Below are 17,493 nucleotides of genomic sequence, written 5' to 3'. Positions count from 1 at the left end.
CCCCCTCCTTTGCTGTGTCATTCTATGAATGAGCCCGTCCCTATACTAGAGCCTTTTTTCCCCCTGATTTTTGTTTTAACTGAATGTTTGTCTGTTATGCCTTCATTTATGATTAATTTAATTTAAGCTTTACACTGTCTCTTGATCTATGATCAAAAGAGGAGAAACCTAGCCAGGAGAAAACTTGCAAGTGAGACAAATGACGGCTAATTTTTTTTTAAACAGTCCTCATAAGGCATTAAATAATGTAGAAACTTACTTTGTTTGTAAATAAGCAATGAACAAACTAACCACGAGCAAATTAAAATATTCTTGAAAAAAAATGAAACGAAAATTTTACAAGTTGCAAATTTATTCAGAATTCGATAATACCAGTTTACTCTTCTACATTTAATTCTTTTTAAAGAATTGCTTGATGCAGCACAGTGATGCCATGCATTTGTGCTTCAGTGAGAAACACAGTGAAGTGGTAGGACGGAGGTTAATTATACCCCACTTCTGAGTTTTTGATACTATTCTGAGGAGGTCCTAATGTCCTCCTGTAGAGATTTGGAGCTGGTCATTGCTGAAATGATATGAGACAGCTAGCAACCAGTTCAAGCAACATTGGCAGAGGCGTGTGAGTGGGACATCTGCTTTCTTGACAGAAGGGCAATTCCAGGGGTGAAAGTGGGAAACTTTTTTGGAGGGCCTTATGCCTTTCAAAAAGGAAAAAATTAATTACCAATTATGCACCATTTTACATTCATGTGGTCCATTGTGCCAGAAAACAGATGTTGTCTGAACAAAGTAAAGTTAAACAAATGCAAATTGTTTGGAATCAATCTGGAGTGCATCATATTAATGTAGTTTCATATCTCCAATAAAACTGCTATAGCTCTTTTGAATATTTTAATTTGTGCAACATGTTTACCATAAAAGCAAATGCTGTTTTTGACATTAGTAGTGAAATAGTTTTAATTGTGTTTTCTGATTTACTTTGTGTTTATGGGGTGTTTGTGACTGTGCTTGCTGCTCACACTGGTATTTTTGCCATTTTTTCATTCTATTAGCGCCATGTACAATCACTTTTCCCTTCATTGATTTCAAAACAATGCATCTTCAAGGAGATGGGGATGGTAAGTATGCTTTGCCATCGATCTGTATTCAGCCAACCAGCATTTAGAAATAACAAGAATAAAAGTTTCAGGTTACGTGTGAAAGGAAATGTTATTGATTTGGCTTTTTTTTTTAAACTTAATCATGGGAAATGGAAGCTAAGTGAAAACTAAATTTTAACCCTTTGAAAACCAGTGAGCTGAATAATTCATTCTGGAAGTACCACAATTAAAGGTGTTCAGTGATCTTTACTAGCACTGAATTAACATTTTAACATTTCTAAAATTATACGCTTCTTGGAGTAGCCAGTTATATTGTCACATAGTTAGATTAAAAATTGTTTATAATTTAAGTATAGGTTTGATTATTTTGATTTTCTTTTTATGCATCAAATTATTTTTTGATTTATGCAAGCCTAACATCTTTTAATATATTAGTTGTAACCTGTACCAGTGGATTGTGCACATATAAATCAGTGGTTCTGCTTTCATGGTGGCTCATCTTATAAAGGTAATAAATAATTGAGCCACACAAATCAGGAATATGCCAGGTCTGATCCTGGTCAATGCTGAGTTTGTTGATCCAGGCCACCCTGGCAATAAGATGCTGAAGTTGGCCTCAGTATCTTTAGATTATAGAAAGGTTCCCACTTCTGATTACTATCCATTGACACCTACTGAAAGTGACATTATGTGAGGACAGGATCTGACTGACTATGCTGACCCCACAGTTAAATAGTCTGGTGCTCATTATCTAGCCTTATTTATGAAGAATGGCCATGTGGATGAGGTACTGAAGGGTGACCAGCACCCATGGAAGTACTCTACTAAGGAATTAATGCCTTGAGCAGAGGAAGTGAAAAAGGCCTGGATGGTAGACGTTGAAGAGCTAAAGACCACAAGGAGCAAACTGATGTCAGTTTTTAATTACTCTGCTTTTTGGCACCTGGGATTTTCAGGTTTTAATATTAATGTTAGACTTAATTTTTGAATTGAAAACTGCAAAATATTCAATACTCAGTTAATGTTAGCATTTTGAATTAGTATAAATTATACTATATCTCGCAAATGGAGAAAATGTTTCTTGGTGTATACTTAACAATTGGTTTATTCACATGAATTTTCAGATTAAGTTTAATAAAAATATTGCCTTTGATTTAACCATCAATTCTCTGAAGTTTTAAGATCAGGATTTTGGCTTTTAGTATGGTGCACACAGATAAATGGATGTTCAGTTTGCAGAGTGTATGTATCATACACATGATTGAGTCAAAATTGCTAATGCCTGCTCTGAGGAAAATATTGCTAGAAGTGAAAGATACCAAAAAAAATAGTCTGCCATCAAAACCAAAGCTAACTTTTTTGTAGCTTTTATTACCTTTGTTGGTGCTCCATGGACAATTTTGCTTGTTGACAAAATCTTTTTATTTTCAAGTGTCAAATCAAGTAGCTTTCAATGGGCAGAAAAAGCTTCAAAAATTAATGTTGCTAAAAAGGAGAATGGGGGATAAAAAGCAAAAAGAGGGATAATAATGGCACACAGAATTGAAAGGTTTAATATTAAATTATTTTTAGTTCTTTATGGTCAGTAATACTCTTGACATTGGAGTAACTTGATTGCAGTACATAAACTGAACTTGCAAAACTGGCCAGCTCAGGGAGATGTCATTTCTCTGAACCAATCAACAGTCGAAGGGTTAGTACCAATAGGGAATATCATTGTTTTGACTTTCTGTCTTTGTCACCTGTCTGAACACCTATTTAATATTTATTTTTGAATTTTCATTAGGTTAAATTAAGTTTTTAATCAGACTAGTTCCAAAAGAGGGTATCACTTGTGTATCGGAAGACAAAAATTGGGAATATTGTTTGCACTGTTAATGTTTTTTACTTCAGTAACATGAAAATTGGATTTATTGGATTTTTACCAAAATTAGTTGTGAACATACTCATGCTATATTTCACTTACAGTTTGAAATGCTAAGTTCCTACACATTCAGTGCACTGAAGATGTATAGAGAACAAATTGCAGAGAGAAGACTCAAAGAAATATTAAAATAGAGTCCCCTGTGACTTGAAGCATGACCCATTTCCAATTCGTCACATTTTATTTGTTCAAAACCTTTGACTGTGCTTTTGGTTCACCCCTCCATCTGTAAAATGCTGAGAGATATTTTATATGTATTTAAATAGAAACTTCCTGCCGACTTCAGTCCTGGGGTACTCCCGTTGCTGAATTTAAACCTCTCCTTGTATTTACCTTGCTCAGTGGTCTCCGATTTTTAAGTCAGGAGCAGAAAGAAAGAAAGAATTTGCATTTATATTGTGCCTTTCATGATTTCAGGATATCCCAAGATACTATACAGCCAATGAAGTACTTTTTGAAATGTAGTCACTGTTGTAATCTAGGGAAACGCGGCAGCTAATTTGTACACAGCAAGGTCCTGTAAACAGCAGTGAGATAAATGACCAGATCATCAATTTGAGTGATGTTGATGGAGGGATAAATGTTGGGCAGGGCAACGGGAAAGCTCCCATTGCTCTTCTTTGAAAAGTGGCATGGCATCTTTTACGTGCACCTGAGAGGGCACACGGGACATTTGTCTAATGTCTCATCCGAAAGATGGCACCGCTGACAATGTAGCACTCCCTCAGTACTGTGTTGAAGTGTCAGTCTGGATTTTGTGTTCAAGACTCTTGGAGAAGTCTGGACTGGAATCTGAAGGAGAGTTTCCATTTAAATATTACAGTCCTGGAGGAGTGTAGTGCATTCCAGTCAGTTATTGCTCCACTCCTCCAGTACTGTCCCTTTATTCTGTTTCTGCACTGCTGTTTACATAATCCTTTTAATATTTTCTATTGTAAGTTTTAGCTTTCCCACTGCTAATAAAGATATTTTTAAGTTATTAAATATCACATCACTGGAGGAGCAGAGCTCATTCCTATTCATTGATGCTGTCAACTTTTGGCCCACTCCTCCAACTCTCTTCAAATGCCAGGGGTTTCTTCCCAACTCCAGAATCCTGGTTCATGCTGCTGGTTTGAAATTCCAAATAGCCAGGCATGATTAATATAGAGAGAGGAGATTCAAAATCTGTAGTGGCAGCCAGGACTGAAGTCAGGAGGGAGACTTTCCATTTAAATACCAACACTGGAGGATTGGAGTGGGAAAAAAAACTGATAGGAATGTGTTCTTACAATATTACATAGAGTCTACAGCACAGAAACAGGCCATTTGGCCCAACTTGTCAATGTCGGTGTTTATGTTCCTTATGAGCCTCCTCCCACCCTTCTTCATCTAACCCTATCAGCATACGCTTCTATTCCTTTCTCCCTTGTGCTTTCTTCCCCTTAAATGCAGTGCTGTTTTCACTGTCTTTGATTCAACTACTCACCAGGAGGGAAACTGGAGGGAAGAGATTCCCCCCCACTCATAGGGATGTAAATTTTTTGTCAAGTGCCCAGTAATAAAATTATTCAGAAAAGTTTATATTTCTGTAATTTTAATACAAAAAAAAATTCATAGAAAGTTAATGCATTATATAAAATATAAAGGAATTCACTGCTTAAAATATTATAAGATCAAAATAGTTTTTTTTTTAGGTACTCACAAACATTGCATAAGAACATAAGAAATAGGAGCAGGAGAAGGAGTAGACCGCGCGGAACCTCGAGCCTGCTCCGCCATTTAGTAAGATCATGGCTGATCTTCTACCTCAACTCCACTTTCCCCATATCCCTTATTCCCTTCGTGTCCAAATATCCATCGATCTCAGTCTTGAATATACTCAATGATTGAGTATCCACAGCCCTCTAGGGTAGAGAATTCCAAAGATTCACAACCCTCTGAAGAAATTTTTCCTCACTTTTGTCCTAAATGGCCGATCCCTCTATCCTGAGACTATGACCCCTAGTTCTAGACACTCCAGCCAAGGGAGACAACCTCTCAGCATCTGCGCTGTCAAGCCCTCTAAGAATTTTATACGTTTCAATGAGATCTCCTCTCATTCTTCGAAACTCCAGAGAACATAGGCCCATTCTACTCAATCTCTTCTCGTAGGACAACCCTCTCATCCTAGGAATCAATCTAGTGAACCTTCGTTGCACTAACATTTCTTAGTCTCTCACCTTTTAATAAAAATATTCTGCCCTTCCCCACATTACACTCCATCTGCCGCCATCTCGCCCACTCACTTAACCTGTCTGTATCCCTTTGCGTCCTCATAATTTACTTTCCCACCTAGCTTTGTATCGTCAGCAAACTTGGGTACATTACACTCGGTCCCCTCATCTTTTTTTTATTCGTTCATGGAATGTGGGCGTCGCTGGTAAGGCCGGCATTTATTGCCCATTCATAATCGCCCTTGAGAAGGCGGTGGTGAGCCGCCACCATGATGGTGGTGTCATCAATATAGATTGCAAACAGCTGAGGCCCAAGCACTGATCCTTGCAGCATCCCACTAGTTACAACCTGCCAATGCAAAAATGACCCGTTTATTCCTACTCTCTGTTCACTGTCAGTTAACCAATCCTCAATCCATGCTAATATATTGTCCCCAATCTCATGAGCCCTAATCTTGTGTAACAACCTTTTGTGTGACACCTTATCGAATGCCTTTTGAAAATCCATACATACTACATTTACTGGTTCCCCCTTATCTACCCTGCTAGTTACACCCTCAAAAAGTTCTAATAGATTTGTCAAACACGATTTCCCTTTCCTAAATCTGTGTAGACTCTGCCTAATCATATTATGATTTTCTAAGTGCCCTGTTACTAAGTCCTTAATAGATTCTTGCATTTTCCGTACTACTGATGTCAGGCTAACTGGCCTATATAGTTCCCTGTTTTCTCTCTCCCTCCTATCTTGAATAGTGGGGTTACTTTTGCTACCTGCCAATCCACGGGGACCGTTCTAGAATCTAGACAATTCTGGAAGATCAAAACCAATGCATCCACTATCTCTGTAGCCACCTCTTCTAAAACCCTAGGATGTAGGCCATCAGGTCCAAGGGATTTGTCAGCTTTTGGTCCCATTAATTTCTCCAGTACTTTTTCTTTACTAATCTTAATTACTTTAAGTTCCTCATTCTCATTAGACCCTTTCCGGTAAGGTTCGTCATTGCTTATCTACCATCATATCTTTTAATCTAATTTCCCAATCAACCTTAGCCAACTCGCCCCTCAAAACTACATAATTGGCTTTGTTTAAATTTAAGACCCTAGTTTTGGACTTGACTCCATCACTTTGACTTCATATGAAATTCTATCATATTATGATCACTCTGCCGCAGAGGATCCTTAACTATAAGATTACTAATTAACCCTTTCTCATTACACAATACTAGATCTAAAATAGCCTGTTCCCTAGTTGGTTCCTTGACAGATTGATCTTGAAAACTGTCTCGAATATATTCCATGAACTCGTCCTCCAAACTACTTTTGCCAATTTTGTATGCCAGCCTATATGAAGATTAAAGTCTCCTACGATTATTGCATTACCCTTGCTACATGCTCTAATTTCCTGATCTATACTCTATCCAGCACTATAACTTCTATTTGGTGGGAGTAGCTTGCAGGCCCCCTGTGTTTTTTTAACCCCTTGTTATTTCTTAGCTCCACCCATACTAACTCTACATCCTGATTTTCTCACGACTGCTTTTATCTCATTCTTTATTACCAGGCACCCCCGCCCCCCCTGTCTTTTCCATTTTGCCTATCTTTTCTAAAAGTCAAGTACCCTGGAATATTTAGTTCTTAACCTTGGTCACCCTGCAATCACGTGTCAGCAATGGCTACTAGATTAAACCCATTTATCTCTATTTGTGCCATTAATCCATCCATCTTGTTACAAATGCTTCGTGCATTCAGATACAGCACCTTTTAATTTTAACTTTTTACTATTTTTCCCTGATGTGACTGGAGTCACTAATGCCCTATTATCTTTATTAAACTCTCTGTCCCTTCCTGACACACTCTGCTTGTTTTTACCCAAATCGCTACTCTGCTCTATAGCCTTGACTTTTCTCTTTAGACTTATAAATTCACCCTTACCTGAACCCTCCCCCTCCCCCCACCTTTTTAGTTTAAAGTCCTATCTACCGCCCTAGTTACTTGATTCACCAGGATACTGGTCCCAGCCCAGTTTCAGTGGAGCCCGTCCCAACAGAACAGCTCCCTCCTTCCCCAGTACTGGTGCCAGTGCCCCATGTATTGAAACTCCTGCTTCCCACACCACTCTTTCAGCCACGCATTTAACCATCTAATCTCTTTGTCCCTATGCCAATTTGCAGTGGTTCAGGTAGTAATCCAAAAATTATTACCTTTTTGAGGTTCTGCTTTTTCATTTGGACCCAGCTCCTTAAACCCCCTCAGCAGAACCTCATTCTCTACCTATGTCATTGGTTCCTATGTGGACCACGACAACTGGATCCTCCCTCTCCTGCTTAAAGTTCTTGTCTAGCTGCGAGGGGATATCCTTAGCCCTGGCACCGGGCAGGCAACATTGCCTTCGGGACTCCCGGTCGCGGCTGCAGCGAACAGTATAACCCCCCGACTATACTATCCCCTAACGCTACCACATTCCTTCTCACTCCCCCCACTTGAATGGCTCCTGTACCACGGCGCCGTGGTCAATTTGCCCATCCTCCCTGCCGTCTTTGTTCACATCCATACAGGTAGCAAATACCTCGTACCTTTAGACAAGGGCAAATACTGAGGCTGCTCCACCATTGCATCTGGGTTCTCCTTACCTGCTTGACTCGCAGTCACATCCTCCTGTCCCTGACCACTAACCAAATCTAAACCACCAACTAACCCAAGGGATTTGACTGCCTCCTGGCTCAAAGTGTCCAGATAACTCCCGCTCCCTGATGTATCGCCGCGTCTGCACCTTGGACAACAGCTCAACGACTCTGAGCTGAAGTTCCTCGAGTTGCAGACATTGCAGATGTGGTTACAATGGTTATTAAATAAAAAATAGCATGTGTTGATGACTACTGGTTTTATATATAAAAAAAAAATTCATTTAGTTTTTGAGGTGATGTGTAAAACGTTTCCATGGTTGAAATTGAAGCAAACATTTTATTGTGATGGTATGGTTCCTTCTGCTTTCTCCCTGATCTCCTTCTAGATTTCTTCTGAGAAATCTGTGGGAGGAACAAAATAATCATGGCAACCTTTTTATGAATGCTTTTGGGGTTTTTTTTAAGAGCAAGCATTGTAGATTGGCAACCGGCTTTAATAAGAATTGCATTTTATTTTGAAGGGTATGTGCCTTACCCTGACCACCCCCCCCACCCTTCCCATAGGCTGTTATAGATCAGATAGAATAACCATTTTTTAAAAATGCTGATATTTAGAAAAAAAATCAACTAGTGTGATTACTGTTTAGTTGTCCTCTAATGAAAATAGAGAAGTGATGTCTTCGTTGCAACATCTAATTTTTGTGACATGACAGCTGTTGATTCGGTTTCTACTATAGTGCTACAGTTGTGTTTAATTAAATTTGAATTTGTTTAATCATTATCTGACAACTTACTTTCTTTTGTTTCCTGTAGATCCCGTTCCTGCATTTAAATCATGGCAGGATGAATATGAACATGAATTGGGAGAGGCGCAGCTCTCACCACAGGCAGCCAGACTGATTAGCCATCCCCTTGAAGAGGACCCACAACCTTTGTTATGCCGTCGTTACCTTAATTTTGGTCACAGTCAACGCTTTCTACACGAGTCTGATTCATTAAACTCATTGAAAGGGCTTTCCGCTTTTAGGTATGATAAGTTGTAGTGTGCTAGTGAGGCTTCCTTGTTTTTTCTAATTTCCCCATTTCTCCCCTCTTTCATGGTGCCAACTCTGCTGTAGTATGGTTCCAGTTTTTTGGTACCTTGCATTTTTCAGTGTCTCATTCAAGTGTGTTAATCACAACTGAGTGATTCTGTTCTTGATTTGCACATTTTCCAGTACAAATCACTGGATCACCATCTGAATTAGACAATTCCATTTGCCTTTTTTTTTCCCCCTTCCCCTACTCCCTCATTCAAGCTCAGAGACATTGGGCATGATTTTCACTTGGAGCGGGGAACCCAGACCGTCTTTAGATATTTGCGTGGGGAACCTGGAAGTGAATTGAGTGCATTGCAATCTGCAGTTGCAACTCAATTGAAGGTGACTTTAGAGCTTCTGGGTTTTCCATGCACCAAGCAGCCAAATTAACAAACCAGCTGCCTGCCGGCAGTGAAAAGAGCTACAAATCAGAGAGGGGGGCGGGAGAGAGAGTGGGGGTGGGGTGGGGTGGTGGTCAGCCAGCATCGTGGATTGGGTGGGGTCGATCAGCCGGGATCTGGGGTGGGGGAGGGTCCAGCATCTGGGGAGGGTTCACCACCAGGGTGGGGGGTTGGCCGATCGCAGGGGCCCTGTCGGCCAGGTGATCTTATTGGGCCTTGATGAAGCACCCTTGCGCCTCCAAGCCCACAAGCAGTGCAATAAAGGCACGCACCTCATGGATCCGGCCCTTTCCGCCTGGTTTCACCTGACATGAATCAGAAACGATGGGAAACCCGAACAGGTAAGATTGAATTCATTTAAGTTTTCCAAAACACAAAATATTAAATATCTCAATTATTTCAATGAGGTACGTTGCCCGTTTAAGTATCGGCCCACTGGCTTTAAGTAGGGACGGGACTTCCTGGTGTCTGTTGTCCACATGCACACAAACCTGCCTGGGTTAAACCCAGAAGTGGGCACGTTGGAGCCGGGATGCGGTCCCGCTTCAAAAAGTTGTTATTTTAACCTCCCACCCACCCATTCTTGAGGGTTAAAATTGCCCCCATTGAGTCCATTTGTAGTGGGCCCACTGCTGATTCACCTGAGATCAGATAATTGAGCACTGACCAGGAATAGAACAGAGACATGGGCTACAGTTCCATGGATGGTAGTCACTCCTTCTGTATTTTTCTGAAGTGACTGTTATTTATGTGAGAACCAAGGCAGTAAGTTTTGATTGGCTGTTTAATTGTGGGGGTCCTTATCTATACATGGATGTCTAGACGTGCACTTCAACTGAATAGAAATCAGGGGTGGGTATCCTGGCCAGTTCCACCTCCAGGTGCACTGAGGCCAATTGTAATATCCCTATTGGCACCCAGAGCGAAATTAGCTCACTTGGGAATTACCTGGTCTGATTGGCTCAGCTGTTGACTGGACAAACTCACTAGCCCTATCTTTATTTTTAATTCTTTGTCCATTTTTTGACAGCGATCTTTGGTAAATGTGATGCATTAGAAGATATGTTTTGTAAACCATAAATTAACTTTTTTAGCAGCAATCTACATTTTTTGCTCTAATTCTTTAAAAGCGTGATTATTATTTGATGGTAAACTCCTTATAAGTCATCAATAAGAGATTTTTAAAAATTATACCTTTCTCTAGTTTTATTTTCTTTCCTTAGTAACTGTTGTAATTATATTTCAAGACCTCGAAGGTCATCATTTGATTCCAAAGACGATGAAAAGGAAGAGCAGACTCAACTGCAGCTGACTAAAAAAATTCAGAACATCAAAAAGAAAATAAAGTTATTTGAAGAACAGTTTGAAAAGGAGAGGAAGTATAAGGTGAGCTATTTGAAACTAGGTATCAGATGAAAACTTTTTGTATTAGTTGGCATTTTAGGTTGAAGCTGAAGATAAACACTGTAATTCGAGGCTTCTGGTTAATTTTGAATCACTTGGAAAATAAATAAAATACTATTCAACTTTCACAAAGGAAAATAAATCCATTCATTGTGTTTAATCTTTGTTTTGCTTCCTAAATGTTAAAGAATCCACAGGTGCTGTTAATCTGTCTGTGAGCAGTTCATAATGGAAAAAGAGCTGTTAATATTGTAAATGTGAAAATTGCTGGAAATAACGCTTTAAGAATTAATTCTTCAGTTTGCTTTGAAGTCTTTTGTAAAAAGCAAAGCTCACAACCATCACAGAATGAGTGAATATACCTCTGGGCTTCAAACCAGAGAAACCTAATCATGCATGTTAGGAAATTCTTCAAACGAAATATGTTCGGAATCCACAGATGTGGTTGGTAACTAACTCCCTTCAACTGTCCTAGGGAAAATATATCCAGTTGAAACATTGACTTTAGAGACAGGCTAAGGCCTTAAAATAAAAACTTTAATAGAGTATTAAAAGACACAGAAAACAATTCAAAGGATAAAGTGTAATCATGTTATTGTGAATTATGTAATTTTATATTTTATTTTGTTTAAAACATTATGAATATTACATATCATGTTACTCAGGAAAAATGGTGGTCTCAAATGATCAAAAAGCTCTAACTGATTCACCTTCCATTTTTAAAAAAAAATTGTAGATTCCCCTAACTGGTCATTCAGGATTTGCTGTTTTCATAAGTCCTTAGTAGCTTTTTACTTGTATATTTTCCAACTGCTTTTCTTGCTTATGATTTGTATGTTCCCTTCCTCTTTAGTTCTGATTTGCTGCTCTTTTACTTTGAGCCAAACCACAAAGTTTGATGGCACAAATGTGAAAAATGGGATATACGCACTAGACTCGAGACTTTTAATGTACACGAAAAGTCAAGACTAAGTGCAGTCCTCAGATGAAGTGAAGTTAGAGAACAAAGGAAAATTTGACCAGGCCACGCAGATTTAATTCAGTCCCCATTTTAAAATGTACATGCTGTCCTTAGTTTAATATTTTCATTATAAATTACTAAGTTCACATTTATAATGGAAACTGCCTATATAAACTTGGCATGCGGTAATTATACCCGCCTGCCAAAGGTGGTGCCGTAGTGCTCTCACTATTTTTAATATTATATAGACTAAATAGAAAAATATTATGCTGATGTGAAAAATCAGTGTGACCCAAAGAAGTGAAATTGGCTACTTGAGACAGAAGGAAAGAGAACTGTAAGCTCCTGCATTATGACCCAAACAGCATCCTAAGGAGTTGCTCATGCTCAAGACAGGCCTTCATCATCACAGACACATCCCCAAGAACAATTTGCATTACATGGTATTTTTAACATTGCTAAGTGTCTCAGTGTTTCACAGAGGAAGAAAGGGAAAGCCCTCATGGGAAGTTGTGAAAGATGACCGAAGGCTTGGTTGAAAAGATGACTTTTTAAGGAAGCTTTTAAATGCAGAGGGTAGAAAGCTAGAGAGGCAGTTAACAATTATAGAGGAATTTCCAGAGTGCAGGGGCAAAACTGGTGGAGTGGAGGGGCAGATGCACGGAAGGAATAAATTAGATGAAACTGAAGCATATAGAAGGTTGGAGAACTCTGTAGATGTGGAGTGCAGAGTTTTGTAGATGTGGACAAGGATTTTAAATCTTACACATCGGAGGGGGGGGGAGGGAGAGACAGGAAGCCAGTGCAGATCAATGAGGATAAAGGTATGGGCCAAGCAAGATTTACTGTGGGGCAGGACATGGGTGGCAACTTTGGACAAGTTGAAGTGTGTGGAAGTTACAAGTCAAGCGAGTAAGGCATGGCAAGGAGTATAAATTTCACACGCATAAATACAAGGCTAAAAAGCACAACATTATTTTGCATTAGGTAGACTCTCCAGCGTCGACTGCAGAGAGCTGATGCCATGCAAGATGACATGCAGGCTGGAAGCAGACTCCTCCACACACCGGACTCAGCCATAGTGCTGAAACTGATTGGCAGGCCTTCCAATACTTAGTTCAGCCGTTCATGTGAGGCAAGCAGTTTTCTTTTAATGGCTGGGCCCTAGAAGTCCTCATTTCTATCCTCATCAGCAGAGCTGGGAGATCGTCCTTCAGCGACCTCTCCCGAGCTGTGCGTGCCACCAGCATCTGCTGCTGCCCACTCGTGCTCGGTGTTTCACCACGTGCAGACCCCTCTACCTCATTCTCCAACAGGCACATTGTGCCAATGTCTGAGCTGGTGCTTGGGAGGAATGGAGCACGTGGTGGTGCATCTTCAGGAGGATTCTGCTCCTCTGAGGTCTTTCTTTCATGAGGCTCTTGACACTGAGAAGGACCAAAGGGAAAGAGAAAAGGGTCAAAAGTTATGATGGCATGGAGAAACTGGACATGTGATATCAAGGACTATCTGCTATGTGTGGCTGATGGTTGTGATATTTGTTACTCGTTGCTTCCCCCAACCCCCCATCCCTGTCTTGTTCCTCTGCTTCACATAATTGTCGTTTTGCCCTGCAGAAAGAGAGAATGAGGGTTAGTGAATAACTGTTGAAAAGGTAAGCGGGGCTTGTGCATATAGTGAATGTGTTGAATGCTGAAGAATCCAGGTGGAATTTGGATGGGGAGGTGATGAACATAAAGGGAACTGTCTAATATAAAATGAGGAAGGAGTGGTGGGAGGATTTGAGGGTTGTGCAAGTGGTAGGATGTGAGAAGAGAATGCTGTTGGTGTGTAGTGTGATGAGATGAGTTTGTTTGGAATGAGCGCATTGTGCCTTTGTAATTGTGTTGAAGGATGTGATGAAGGTGAGATGATTGTTAAGAGTGGTGGGGGAGGGAGTGAAATTGAGGTGCAGCAGAGAGAAATGGAGAGATGAAGAACTGTACTTAGCCATGCTGCTCTTGAGGTCATTGAACTTCTTTCTACACTGAAGCCATGTCTTGGTGATGATGCTGGTGGCACTGATCCTGTCAGCCATCTCTGTCTAGTCTCGCACAACTGTGGCCTTGGGGATGTTCTTGCGGCTTGTCCTTGCCCACACTTTCTCAGAAGCATCAGAAAAGTTGGGGGCAGACCTTCTACCCATATCAGCAACAATCAAATCCTTCAGAACTGAACAATCAGAAATCCAAGCAGGATATGCAACTTTGCTTTAAGAGGTGCATCCCCTTTTTAAATACGCCTAGATAGCCACACTAGAAATTGCATGCGGCGGGTGGATGGGTTGCCTGATTTCTGACGCGATCAGGGGAGCAGCCCGTCACATGAATGGCTATGAGGCTCGGGTTAAAATGGCCTGGGCCTCATGCCACCACAGCTGTGCGAGCTTGTGGCAACTGCACCTCCTTTCCCCCCCCCCCCCAACACCCATGCTGCATTCTTGCCCCGAGTTAAAATTGGGGCTATAAATTAAGGTTGAAAGAACCACTAATCTTTCCCACCAATTTACTTATCCTATCTTACAAATTCCTCAAACAATATTTTCCCATATAAGCCTCCCCTCTTTTGTTAGTCTCGGGCTTCCTTTCTACTCCATTCCCAGAGTTTCGATCCTTCACCTGGGCTTTGGGACCTGATATTTTTCAGGCCACTTTGCATTTCTGATATAGGTGTTCCTCAGAAGCTCCCATGTTTTCTGCTTCAGGTGATGGTTTCCTTAGGCTCAAGTTATGATTACACTATAGCAAGTGGACACGGGAAACTGCACTCTCCCAACTGTCATCCAGTCACGGCATCTCTCATTTCACCCCTCTCAGGTTCTTTGCCCCCCCGATCCTTTTCTTCACCCTTCACTACTCCTCTGCGTTCCTAATCTCCTGCAGCTGTCCCAGGTTGAATCTCTCATGAATGAACACATAGCTAGGCTCTCTTGACATTCTCTGAAGGTTGCATCAAGGCACCCATCGCTGCCTCCTAATAAGCAACTGCCCCATCCTCCTCTTGCAACCCTCCTGCGGAGGACTACCTCAGTTGGTTTGGAGGATGAGGTCATGGAATGCATTCAAGACAGTTTTCTAGAACAATTTGTCGAGGAACCTACTAGGGAACAGGCTATTTTAGATCTAGTATTGTGTAATGAGAAAGGGTTAATAATCTTATAGTTAAGGATTCACTAGGGCAGAGTGATCAAAATATGATAGAATTTCATATGGCGTCTTAGAGTGATGTAGTCCAGTCCGAAACTAGGGTCTTAAATTTAAACAAAGCTAATTATGTAGGTATGAGGGGCAAGTTGGCTACGATAGGTTGGAAAATTAGATTAAAAGATATGATGGTAGATAAGCAATGGTGAACCATACTGGAAATAGTGGGGAACCAAGGGTCTAATAGGAATGAGGAACTTAAAGTAATTAAGATAAGTAAAGAAAAAGTACTGGAGAAATTAATGGGACTAAAAGCTGACAAATCCCCTGGACCTGATGACCTACATCCCAGGGTTTTAAAAGAGATGGCTGCAGAGATAGTGGATGCATTGGTTTTGATCTTCCAGAATTGTCTAGATTCTAGGACAAATTCATAACTCAACGAATATACATTCCCTTGAGGAATAAAAACTCCATGGGAAAAATAATCCAACCGTGGCTAACTAGAGAAGTTAAGGATAGTATTGGATTATAAGAAGAGGCTTACAATGTTGCCAAAAAGAGTAGTAAGCCTGAGGATTAGGAGGGTTTTAGAAATCAACAAAGGATGACCAAGAAATAGATGAAAAGGGAGAAAATTGAATATGCGAGTAAACTAGCAGGAAATATAAAAACAAATTGTAAGAGCTTCTACAAGAATGTAAAAAGGAAGAGATTAGCGAAAGTAAACGTGGGTCCCTTAGAGGCTGAGACAGGAGAAATTATAATGGGGAATAAGGAAATGGCAGAGAAGTTAAACAAATATTTTGTATTTGTCTTCACAGTAGAAGACACAAAAAACATACTGGAACTAGTGAGGAACCAAGGGTCTAATGAGAGTGAAGAATTTGAAGCAATTAAGATTAATAAAGAAAAAGTACTGGAGAAATTAATGGGACTAAAAGCTAATAAATCCCCTGGACCTGATGGCCTACATCCTAGGGTATTAAAAGATGTGGCTTCAGGGATAATGGATGCATTGGTTTTGATCTTCCAGAATTTCCTAGATTCTAGAACAGTCCCCATGGATTGGAAGGTAGCAAATGTAACCCCGCTATTCAAGAAAGGAGGGAGAGAGAAAACAGGGAACTATAGGCCTGACATCAGAAAATGCTAGAATCTTTTATTAAGGACGTAGTAACAGGGCACTTAAATCATAATATGATTAGGCAGAGTCAACAAGGTTTTATGAAAGAGAAATCGTGTTTGACAAATCTATAAAAAAATTTTGAGGGTGTTACTAGTAGAAAGTAAGCTGTGAGGAGGACGCAAAGAGACTGCAAAGGGATATAGACAAGTTAAGTGAGAAGGTGGCAGATGGGGTATAACGTGGGTAAATGTGAAATTATCTACTTTGGTAGGAAGAATAGAAAAGCAGAATATCTTTTAAAAAGATGAGAGACTAAGAAATGTTGGTATTTAGAGGGATTTGGGTGTCCTTGTACATAAATCACAGAAAGTTAACATGCAGGTACAGCAAGCAATTAGGAAGGCAAATGGTATGTTAGCCTTTATTGCAAGGAGATTGGAGTATAAGAGTAAAGAGGTCTTGCTGCAATTATACAGGGCTCTGGTGAGACCACACCTGGAGTACTGTGTACAGTTTTGGACTAAGGAAGGATATACTTGCCTTGGAGACGGTACAACGAAGTTTCACTAGTTCAATTTCTGAGAAGAGATTGAGTAGAACGGGCCTATATTCTCTGGAGTTTAAAAGAATGAGGTGATCTCATTGGAACATATAAAGTTCTTAGAGAGCTTGACAGGGTAGATGCTGAGAGGCTGTTTTTCCTGGCTGGAGAGTCCAGAACTAGAGGTCACAGTCTCAAGATAAGAGGTAGGCCATTTAGGACCGAGATGAGGAAAAAATTCTTCATTGAGGGTTGTGAATCTTTGGAATTCTCTACCCCAGAGGGCTATGGATGCTCAGTTGTTGAGTATATTCAAGACTGAAATCGATGTATATTTGGACACTAAGGGAATCAGGAGATATGGGGATGGGACAGGAAAGTGGAGTTGAGGTAAAAGATAAGCCATGATCTTACTGAATGCAGACCAGGATCGAAGGGCCGTATGGCCTGCTCCTGCTCCTATTTCTTATATTCTTATGTTATCCTCCTTCCTGTCCTGCTCATCATCTCTGCCCCCTTGGACTACATAGAGGTTCCAACACAAACAGGCCATTTTGTCAAATCAGTTTGTCGGTGTTTACCCTCCATAAGAGTTCCCATATCCCTTCAACTCCTTTGCCTTCATCCACCTATCTAATCTAATCTAATCTAATCTTGAGTGTTGACGTGGTTTCTGCCTCAACCACTAACTCTGGAAGTGAATTCCACAGCCTCACAACTCTTTGTTTAAATAAGTTTCTTCTGCCCTTTCTTGTAGATCTCTTACATTAATCTTGTACCTATGGCCCCTCATTCTTGAAAAATCCACTACTGGAAATAGTCTGCTTTATCTACCCTGTCCATCCTTCCATAATTTTAAACACTTCTATTAAAATTGCCCTGAAATCTGCAATTTTCTAATGAAAAAAGACCCAATTTTTAAATCTTCCTTTGTATTTGTATTTCCTCATATC

The 17,493-nt window shown here is 40.3% G+C and overlaps 1 protein-coding gene across 7 annotated transcripts in view; it reads left to right on the top strand.

Annotated features, from left to right (window-relative positions):
- The window catches only part of fam13b (family with sequence similarity 13 member B), a 149,419-nt gene that overhangs the window by 89,668 nt on the left and 42,258 nt on the right, over positions 1-17,493 (top strand). For 5 of the 7 annotated variants that reach the window (XM_067996271.1, XM_067996270.1, XM_067996266.1 and 2 more), the window contains 3 exons: positions 1,053-1,118; positions 8,657-8,870; positions 10,571-10,709. In XM_067996271.1, coding sequence (XP_067852372.1) covers positions 1,053-1,118; positions 8,657-8,870; positions 10,571-10,709 — 419 coding nt within the window. The remainder of the gene's footprint in view (positions 1-1,052; positions 1,119-8,656; positions 8,871-10,570; positions 10,710-17,493) is intronic. The other 2 variants (XM_067996268.1, XM_067996267.1) reach the window with 1 other exon arrangement.

Source organism: Heptranchias perlo, chromosome 14 (genome assembly GCF_035084215.1).
Source record: "Heptranchias perlo isolate sHepPer1 chromosome 14, sHepPer1.hap1, whole genome shotgun sequence".
NCBI classification, from domain to species: Eukaryota; Metazoa; Chordata; class Chondrichthyes; order Hexanchiformes; family Hexanchidae; genus Heptranchias; species Heptranchias perlo.
This window is presented reverse-complemented; position numbering and strand designations above follow the sequence as displayed.